Source organism: Notamacropus eugenii, chromosome 3 (genome assembly GCF_028372415.1).
Source record: "Notamacropus eugenii isolate mMacEug1 chromosome 3, mMacEug1.pri_v2, whole genome shotgun sequence".
In the NCBI taxonomy this organism is placed as follows: Eukaryota; Metazoa; Chordata; class Mammalia; order Diprotodontia; family Macropodidae; genus Notamacropus; species Notamacropus eugenii.
Window position 1 is genome coordinate 479,732,667 of NC_092874.1, and position 11,069 is coordinate 479,743,735.

The 11,069-nt window shown below is 42.8% G+C and overlaps 1 gene segment (V, D, J or C); it reads right to left on the reverse strand.

Annotated features, from left to right (window-relative positions):
* Positions 1 to 7,320: 7,320 nt before the first annotated feature.
* LOC140497762 (T cell receptor gamma variable 4-like) lies at positions 7,321 to 10,289 on the reverse strand. The segment is given in 2 exon segments: positions 7,321 to 9,914; positions 10,002 to 10,289. Coding segments are annotated over 2 exon segments (453 nt in total).
* Between the last annotated feature and the right edge of the window lie 780 nt (positions 10,290 to 11,069).

An 11,069-nucleotide genomic window follows, 5' to 3' on the forward strand; every position in this document is an offset into this window, starting at 1 on the left:
CAAGATTAATTGCACAAGTGGGACCAGTTTTGGGATGAAATGGTTCGAGTCCACGTAGTTCTGACTCTCTGGTGCCAATTTGTGGTAGACTGAAGCACTTTTGCTTACAGTGCAAGTTAACCCTTGGGGATGTGTGTGTGTGTGTGTGTGTGTGTGTGTGTGTGCTTGCATGCAGATATAAGGAATGGGAAGCGGTTGGAGTTACCTTAAACAGGAAATTCTTGTTTCACATAGATTGGTTAATTTGTTTAAGCTCAAGAAAAAAATATTGATCTGAGTTGAACAAAATGAAATTTAGTGAGGATCAATGTGAAGACAGAACCACAGATTTTCAGAGGTGGAAGGGTCTGCAGCAGCTTGCCCAGGGTCACATCACTAGTAAGTGTCTGAGGCCAGATTTGAGCTGAGGAAGATGAGTCTTCCTGACTCCAGGTCTAGCACTCCATTCACTGAACTCTACTAGATCCACCATGACGATGATGACGACTACTACTACTACTACTACTACTACTACTACTACTACTACTACTACTACTACTGCTACTACTACTACTACTACTACTACTACTATGACTACTGCTGCTGCTGCTGCTGCTGCTGCTACTGTTATTGCTAGCAACAGCGTTACAAACAGTGTTACAATGTTAACAGTATTGCAATGTTAACAACAAAGTTAGCTAGCATTTACATGGCATATTAAGGTTTGGAAAGCACTTAACAATTTTGTCTCCTTTTATTCTCACAACAAGCCAGGATGAGGAGGTAGATGCTACTATTATCCCCCATTTTACAGATAAGGAAACTGAACAAACAGAGGTTAAGTGACTTGTCCAGGGTCACCCACCTGGTAAGTGTGTGAGGCAGGATTTGGAGTTCAGTCTTCCTGTCTCCATGTCCAGGGCTCTGGTTTGATTAAGAATCTCATCTGGTTTTCGATTGCTTCTGTAATGATGTAAGTTCCTCAGCTTGCCATTTAAAGCACTTTAAGATCTGACTCCAAGCTGTCCTCCCAAATTCATGCCAATCACTTGCCCTCATGCATTTTGGATTCCACAAAGCTGACCTTTTGGCTACAGCTCCACAAAGCTTTCATCTCCTCTCCTGCCTTTGACCTCTGCATCCCTTGTGCCCAGAGTTCTCACCCTCTTCACCACTATCTCTTAGACCCCGGAATTCTTCAAGGTTTCACTCACCTCCTCATCTCCCTGATTGCTAATGGCATCTTCTCCCCAAATGATCATATGTTTCTTATGCATTCATTCCTTCTCCCTTCACATAGCATATAAGTCCCTTGAAGGAAAGGATTATCTTTGTCTCCCAAGTACCTTTCCCAGGGCCGACACACAACAAACACTTAATAAATGCTTGCTTCATTGGAACAGAATGGATAACTTCCACTATTTCTTTTTGGTCCTAGTTCCTGAAAAACATTACCTGAGAGTCCCAGTTGGCTTTGGACTTCTGCTTGGGCTCAGTATAGATAAATCTTCCTCAGTGTGTATACGTCATCTTGCCCTTTCCCTACATGGAGGTGGGGAATGCTCGCTGTGATTTTTCTATTTAGACCTGTGAGACAAAAATGAGATAAAGCAGCAAACAAGTGGTTGGATGACCTGATTGCTCTCCTTGGGACTGGGTGGGGTAGAAGAAACTGCTATGAAATCTGTGGTCAAGTGAGAAAAGACATTATAGGAGTGGCCCATGACATGCAGTAGCATTCTCACCAAGCTAATAATGAAGAATGAGTGGACCAAGAGGGACAATTTGGGGCAAGAAAAGAAAGGCCCAGAAAAAGTGATAGCTAGACACACATCCTCATTCGCTATATCTCAGCATGGATTTCTTGTAGATATCTTAAACTAATAGTGACCCAAACTTGAGTCATTCTCTTTCCCCCAAACCCTCTCTTCCCAGTTTCGTGCTGAGGGCACATTGGCCTGGACACCCTCCCAGGTATCCAGGCTCCTAACCTTTGTATCATCCCTGACCCAGCACTCAGTATCATTCTTAATGGCCAATCTGGTCCCAGCTCTGTGGTTTCTATCTCCATATATGTCCCCTTGTCTCTTCTACCCCCTGATCCCGTCCCTGCCACCCTGGTGCAGGCTTTCCTCCTCTCTGGCTTACATCACTGCAGTAGGCTTCGGCTTGGCTTCCCTGCCTCAAGCCTCTCTCTGTTCCAGTCCATTCTCCACTTAGAAGCAAAACTGTTCTTCAGAAAGCATAAGTATGACCGTGGGACAGAACACTAGGCTGAAGTCAAGAAGACCTGAGTTCAAATCCAGCTTTGGATGACCTGCTAGTGATGTGATTCTGAGCAAGAAACCCTCTGTCTACCTCAATTTCTTCATCTGTAAAAGGGCATAATAATAGCACCGACCTTCCAGGGCTGATAAAGTGATACAATATTTGTAGAGTGCTTGGCAAACCTTAATATATTAAAACATGTGTTTTATATATATTAGTTATTATTGTTTTTGTGGCTGTTCTGATCATTGTTTATGATCTTGAAAGACCTCCCCTTCCCTCCCCCCACTACCTTCAGGATAGGAAGTGGGGAGGAGGAAGGAGGACATTGCAGACATAATATAACCAAAAGCACAGAGGTGGGAAAGTGTGGGATCCATTAGGAGGATAGAAAATGATCCAGTAGGTAAATGGAAAGGAGCAATGTAAGGTAAGGCTTGGAAATGGTGTCACATTGTGGAGAGATTTAAATGCCAGACTTAAGAGTTTAATTGGTCTTCAGCAGGTGATAGGGAGTCATATAGAACAAGAGTTGAGAAGAAAAATGAACAGGTCTATGTACCTGGAAAAGTGAGCTAGTAGTGGAATGAAGGGTCAAGGGGAGGAAACAGTGGAGACAGGAGACCTATTCATTAGGAGACCCTGCCCTGGGGCCAGAGATTGATAATGAGAACCTCTCCTCTGCTGGTGGCAGGGAGAATAAAGAGAAGCAAACAAATGAAAGAGAAATGTAGTTGTTCATCTTAGCCAGGAAGTAAACATATGAAAGAACCTAGGGAAGAATGCATCTATCTTTTTTTATATGCAAACTTGGTTCAGAACCTCAACATTGCTGGTATTACCCAGTAGAGAGAAGGAATCTCCGCTTTTCCCAAAGACTCCCTTCATTGGCCTATCTTCTCATTACATTACGATCTTTAAACTTTTCGAAGGGAGTTTTCCAAGAATGAACACTCTGTGGTTATGAATTGGAACTCAGTTTACCCCAGGAAATGTTAGATGAACTTATGTGTTCTCTGCTAATTTTCTCAGGGTTTGAGCTAGGTGTTTAATGGAGGGTGGTGGGGTCTGTTGGGCTGGAAAAGGGAGGGAAGATTAGCTGAGTTCCTGAACAGGTTGAAGGGAGCAAGGACAGAGTAGGCTTGAAGAAGCTTACTCTGCTATGTTGAGTACCAGCTGTTGCAAGCTGCTAAAGACAACAGGGCCTTTTATGTGGAGAGGACATTCACTCTGGGGCACTGTGGTTGTCCCATACACCACAGTAATATATGCCAGTGTCGCTCACTTCCAGCTTTTTGATTAGCAAGATGCTGCTCCCTTCATTAAATTCATCCTTATGGACCCGGAATTTATTTTCATCAAAGACCCTACCAAATGTCGATGTACCTAATTGCAATGAAAAGTAGAGAAAGCGCTCTAGGGGCCTCCCATCCTGGAGCCTGTACCAGTGCACCATGGTGGAATCTGAACCAAAGAATCTACAGGTGAGGATGACAGAGCCTCCCTGAATGCCCACGACAGAGGTCTCCTGCTCCAGGTGAGCACTGGACAGATGAGCTGTAATGAGAATAAAACCATCAGGACAGATGAAGATGAAGGAGCCTTGGATACTGCCCCTCCCCCAGTATGAAGGGCACCATGACCACAACACACTTACCAGGAAGATGGTAAAGCAAAAGCAAGAAAAATGTTTTCCCCATGCTCCTAGTTGTAAAGAGACCTTTCTTCTTGGTTACAGTTCTGGAGATTTAGATGAGAGGAGTCAGAAGGCTAGGACCAAGCAGCAGAAAGTTCTCTCCCAATGCCGGTCTTGAGTTGGTTCTTCTTGGTTGGGGGTGGGGAGAGCAGGTGCTGTAGTCTAATAGCCCATACAGAACACAGGCCAAGTGCCAGCAGAAGAGATCAAAGAGAGAAACCAAAGGGAGGTAAGCCTCAAGAAGGCTCAAAGGATGGAAAGGATAAAACACCACTCTGCTATCCAGTAAGAGAACTAACAATGTATTGGGTTTCTAAAGTGAGTCGAAATAGAATGGACATCCATTAAATAATAAAAGAAACTGGCTTCCTTCTGCTTTTATTTAGTGCATATTCAACCCAGGCTTTATGATCCCCAAGCCTTCTCATTCCCATTTTCTCCATATTTTCTCCCTAAACTCCTCTTCCTTTGTAAGCACCTAACGATGTGCTAAGCATAATTTGCCCTTTTCAATTTATCCATTATTGGGCAGCGCTGGGTTTGCTCATAGTCTTCTGAAGGCATGTGAGGTACTAGAGTGTTAGAGTTAGAAGGGACCCTAGCAATTATTGAATCCAACCTCTCATTTTACAGACCCAGGAAATGAGACACATGGATATGCCTAATGTCACACAGTGAGTCAACAACAGAACACTACTGACCATTCAGGCCAATGTCTGCCCCCATCCAAAGCCCCTCGTGTGAACCGGCATCTACAACATCCCTCCAAAACTTAAGAGTGAAGAAGTGACTCTTATCAGGGCTCTCCAGTTTAAGGGATGTGGAGAGATTTTACCAAGGTCCCAGAGGACCCTCTGAGTATTCTCATCTGTGAAGCAGGGATAATAATGTCAACAGTCCCTACCACACAGATCAGTTTTCTAAGGGTCAGACTAGGTTGTGGTTAAAGCACACTTAGCAAACATCTCTGCTATGTCTCCATATCCTCTGTGCTTAGCTCACTGACTTGCTCAGAGTGAACTCTTCATAAATGATGGTAATTTTATGTCATTGTTTATTGTTACTGCTGCTAAAATGGTTTTATGGGGTGAAAGTAATAGCAAGTGATCACTCCATCATAGAGTTTGTGACATAGAAAAATGGAGAACTGGGCATAATCTTTTGCATGCCCTAGATATTGGGAAAGAAGACTTCAAAGACTCAAAAAATACACAGAAAGGTACCAGATCTTAGAATTCTCATGGGATCGTCATGTGAGAGAAATAGGAAACTCCCTAGAGTGAAGATTTGAAGTCACAGTTTGAAAAAATTCCAATAAGGAGGTAAAATGTTGTTGAAAGAGACCAATGTGACTACCCAGAGAATTCACAAACCAATTTAGATTTTTATAAGACATGCCCAGAAGGCAAAAGCAAGTGTAGATAATGAAAAATTAATGAAAGATATGTATCGTGATCTTCTAGAAAACACTTTGAGCTACTAAAACTGAGAATGGGGCAAGGATGTTAAGGAAAGAAAGATAAGGATTACAAATCAATTTTAAAAAAAACTATACTGGGGAAAAAAGAAGGATCAAGGAGAAATAAGAACTCCTATTTAGAGTGACTTTTAGGATATTAGCTGATGAAGTCAAAGGCAGAGTTGTACAACTATTATTTTCTCTGTGTTTTTCTCTGCCAGTGAAAATGAACTTTGAGCGGAAAAGGAGAGAACACAAAGGGATAGTAGGGAATTGCTTCCATTGAGAAGTAGGGAGGTAATAAAAGAACACCAGTTATTATTGATGAATCTATCACCTCTCTTAGAGAAGCTCCGCCCCTGGTACTGAAAGCTCTTCCAGAGGTGATGGAGTGGTCACTGATAGTGAGCTTTGAAAAATCATGGAGAATAAGAGAAGTTTTACCAAATCAGAGGAGGGCAAATATAATTGACATTTTATGGGCCAGTGCTCTTTATTTTGATTACTGACAGAATTCTAGAATGTCTTTTTAAAGCTATGGTAAATAAACACCTAAGAAAGGAAGTAATCATTAAAAGAAGCCAGCTAGCTCCAGAGATCTCATTTCTATAACTCTCCAAGGTGATCTACGTGTGTTACCTCATCTGATACTCACAATGATCCAGTGAGGCAGGTGCCACTCTTACTCACATTTTCAGATGAGCAAACCGGGGCTGGAAGAAGTTAAATCGTTTGCCTATCATCATGCAGCTTGCAAATTTAAGAGGCAAGATTTACACGCAAGTCATCTTGCTTGACTCCAAACCCAGCCCTCTATCCAATGCACCACCTCGATCTTCATCAAGAATAGATGATGCCAAATGAAGTTTATCTCCCTTTTTCGACAAGTTCACTAAATGGATAGATCAGAGGCATTCTGGAGGTATGATTTACCCAGATTTTCAGAAATTGTTTGGTGAAAGATTTCATACTATTTTTGTGGGATCATTGGGATCTGTGGGCTAGTCTATTGAAGTTCAGATGTACTATATACACAGATGGATTCAGTACAGGCCCATAGAGTAGTCACAACAATTCAATGGTATCTGGGAAGAAAATCAACAGTGGAGCTGCCCAGGGCTTTGTGTCTGGCTTAGTGCTGTTTAATATTTTTATCAATGACATATAAAGGCATAATGACATACTGATTAAGTTTGAAGATGACACACAGAGTTTGGAGGGAGAGCTAACACTGGATTCAGGATCAGGACTCTATAATCTCTTGTGAGGTTAACATGTTGGGCTGACTTGAATACAATAAAACTAAATGGAGATAAACAAATGATTACACTTGGGTATAAACAATCAACTTCACACATATAAAAACTATGGTGAGAGACAGCTGTTTGTCAGGAAACGGTTTGGGACTTTTAGTGTCCAAAGGTCCATTGAATATGAGTTAATATGGTAGCCAGGAAGGGCCATTTGAACTTGTGCAGCTTTGAGGGAGAAATAGGATCTGACAAGAAGAAGGGATAGACTCTGTCTCCTTCACTCTCCTCTGGCACTTAGCCCACTGAGCAATAAATACTTTCTCTGTGTGTCCAGTATCTCCATAGATATTTTCATGACTGGCTGTCATCCCTGTTTCGCACACATACACACACACACACATACTTCACTTATATCCATTAGAATAGTAATCCAATAGGCACTAACATTCCTAGAAAGTTCATGCCAGTCAGTTGTCCTATGACCCCTCTCACCATCTCTGTGGTTCTTCATTAAAACCATCCCTCCTTCTTTACACTTCCTTATGTGTTACCTTCTCCTATTAGAATGCCAGCTCCATGAGCTTAAAAGTAGGGACTGTCTTGATTTTTATATTTATTTCCCCATGGTTAACACAGTACCTGACATGTAGAAAACTTCATAAATGTATTTTTTATTCATAAATTCATTTATTCATAGGCCACTTTTTTTCATTCAGTTTTGGAGGCCAGTTTTTGAATGACAACTGTAATGCCTCTCATCACACACACTTTCCTCAGCCTTAAAACATGGTCAGGTAGGTGACAAGAAGCTTGCATGATTCAGAGGCTCTTCCTGCAACTTAGAGCAGTCATAGATATCCTCTAACCTCTTCCTCTTAGCCATGATGACTCAGGGCTTCATGTTGTGTGGTGATAAAAAGTATTTTAATTGCCTATTGTTATACAACTGTATGGATATACTGTGAAGGTGATTCCTGTCATTCAGGTCTGTTCTTCTTGAAGGCCTTGAAGTACAAGGATGACTCTCTTAGCTCTCTGGAGAGTCTGTTGGGGGTGGGGTGTTATGGAAAGCTTCAATGCTTTAAACTAAGAGTGTGGAAGAGTTCACTCTTCTCATGAGGAGGATGTAGCATGCTTCTATTAGGGATGACACATTCAATGGAATTGCATCTGGTGAAGACGATGGGTCTTGTAGAGATCAGCAGGAATCAAATCCAGTGGGAGCGATGTGGTGAAATCATCAGAAGATAACAGTGACTTTGTACCCTTGGAGGCATGGGATTCCAAGACTGTGCCCTGGCTACATGTGTGACTCTCCAGATATTTTCTTGGGTCACATATGCTCCATATGTGTCTTCTCTATTCCTACTAACAATATATGCATTTGTGACATAGATAGAGCCCAAGAGTATTTTGGCGAGAACTGTTTTATTGCAATTTCCTTATGATATTTCATTAAAGGTCCTTTTCTTTGAACTAATTTTGTCCCCTGGCTGGCTAATAAAGGTAAGCACATTGGTGGAGGATCAGAAGCCCTGTTGTTAAGTGAATTTGGACCCAAATAATGGGAAAGAGCACCCCATTCTGAGAGGTGTAGGTGTTGTCTTCAGGAACACATGGACATATGGTCTTCTATAACACTGAGTATAGACAAATGTGATTTATAACATTATTTGCCAAGTGAATTTGGGAGGTGCAGAGCAATGTGGCACATGAGGTTCAAGGGCAAGATCATTACTTATAGAAGTGATCAGGAAGACATAACTGAAGAGGTGGCATGTGACCTCAGCTTCAAAAACACTTAGTGGGAAAATAAGAGAAAAGGGGCCTCTGCAGAAATGATTTCCATCCTGATCTTCCAGTGTCCATATAACACTTGATAGAGTCAAGCAATGTCTCTTGCTGTGGGTGACAAGCAACTCACCTTTGAGCATTGGCTCTAACCAGGGAGAGACAACATAGAAAAAGACTTCTAAAATAGTAGCCCTTCCCTGCCCTCGTTTTGCAGAAGTTGAAGATCACAGGATCTGAGTCTTAGAGCTGGAAGGGACCCCAGAAGTCATCTGGGATAGCTAGACTTTAAGTCCGGAAGACCTGAGTTCAAGTCCTGCCTCAGATACTAACTAGTTCTGTGACTGTAGGTGAGTCACTTAACTTATGTCTATTCAGAATGGGGTTGATTATAGAATAAACTTCCCAGGGATATAAGGTGGGGATATAAGATAATATATTAGAAGCATCATATAAAATTTGATAACATTATTTTTTCTAGTTTCAACCTCCCTTTACACACGTGAGTCATAGTATCTAGAGCTAGAGAAAGCCTCAAAGACTTCTAGTACAATCTCTTCATTTTGCAGATTAGGAAACAGAATTCCAAGGAGGTTAGGTGATGATTAATGATTAATATTTACATACTGCCTTCTATGTGCCAGGTACCATGGTCAGCACTTTGCAATTACTATCACATTTGATCCTCACAACAACTTGAGAGGGAGGTGCTATTATTATCTCCATTTTGCAAAAACTGAGGCTGACACAGGTTAAGTGACTTTCCCAGGATCATGTAGCTAGTAAGGATCTGAGGCCAGATTAGAATTCAGGTCTTCCTAACTGCAGGCCCAGCACTCTATCCACTACGCCAACTGACTGTTCTTACACAGGTAGTAAGCATTAGAGACTATATTGAATCCAAATGCTCTGAATTCACAGCCAGTGCTGTGTCTGGTCTAGGAAGAGGAATGAGTGCGGTTCTACTGACCTCTGGAAGACTTATGTTCTCAAACACCTTGACCAAAGTTCCTGTGCTTAGGGTCATTGCAGTCCAAGAGAAGCCTCAGTAAGTATTCAGTCTATACTGAAGTAGGGCTTGGGTTCCTGGGTGGAAACCTCAGCTGCTCTAGGTGGCATGTTTTTCTCAGGAGCTGGGGCAGCCTGTGCCTCTGTGGTCCATCCCAGCTGGCACAGTGATACATGCCTGAGTCACTCAACTGTAGATTACTCAGTGTTAATCTGCAACTGTTGTCCTTCCCCTTATAAGCCCTGATATTTTTGGGGCTGACTCCCGGGTCCAGTACTGACTCAGACTTGCTCATGGAGTAGCGTAGCAGGTGTTCTGGAGCCCTCCCCTCCTGGTAGCGGTACCAGTGGATATTGTCAAACTTCGGGCTGAAAATCTCACAGGTCAAGGTTGCAGATGCTCCTACATTTCGGGTCACGGAGATAACCTTCTGCTCCAGGACGATGGCCATCTGGCCAGCTGCAAGGAGGGCAGAAAGAAGTGGGTGACAAGCCAGAAACCAAAGTCAGTGCTTCCCAGACATCCCAGAGCACAGGGCAAACTTACCAGGAACCAGTGCAGCAGCTAAGAGGAGAGCGAGGTACCCAGACATCTCTGTGCCCCTTAGGCTAGAGTCTTGGGTCCAGAAGAAATGAGAGGAAAGCCCTGGAGGAGGTGGGTGTGGAGCTCCTGCTCTGTTTCTGGAGTTCCCTTGTTCTAGAGGGAGGTGCTTGTGTATGACGGTGGGGAATCTTCAGAGAGACCACAGTGAGAACTGGCAGCAGGTGCTGCCTTGGTGGGGAAGCCCACTGTCCCTCCAATCGCTCAGCATCCCAGATCAAAGGTCCAGATGCCTTCTCATGATGGGCATATAAGAACAAATGAGACAAACCCTACCCTCAAGGAGCAGCCATCTTTGGGGAGCAGAGATGCAAATCAATCAAATGACAACCATTTATTAGGAGTCTACCATGTGCAGTCACTGTGCTAGGCACAAAGATCAAAATAACATAGGCCCTGCCCTCAAAGAACTCGTGTTCTAGTTGGGCCTGGGGAGGATTACCATACATGCATAAATTAAGGAAAATTATTTTGGTTGTGTTCTGTTTTTCTGGATGGAACTTTTGTTATTCATGTTGTATTCTCTCAGCAAAAGGTCTTCTCAAGGGCATGGGCCATTTCATCCTCGTCTTTTAATTTGTGGTACCTACAACAACTCTTTGATTCAACAAGTATTTATTGTCTACTGGGTAGAAGGTAGTGTACATGGTTGGGGAAATATCCATATTTCTACCTCACGTAAATCTATGAAGCCATGCTCATTGATCCTTTGGCTGCATAGACAGCTAGGTGACCACAGTCTCTCAGGAGCAAAAGCAAGTCAGGGACCACATGAGGAACCTGAGCCTCAGGGAGGTTGAGGAACTTCCAGTCCTGGGATTTGGAGCTAGAGAAAACCTCAGGGGTCTTCTAGTACAATCTCTACATTTTAGAGATGATGAGAGTCCCAGGGAGGTTTGGTGGTTAATAATTAATATTTATACAGTACCTACTATGTGCCAGGCACTGGAGAGCTCTGTATTACTGGTGCCAAGTACAATAATCCCACAACACCAGCAGAGCAGTGCTGGGACA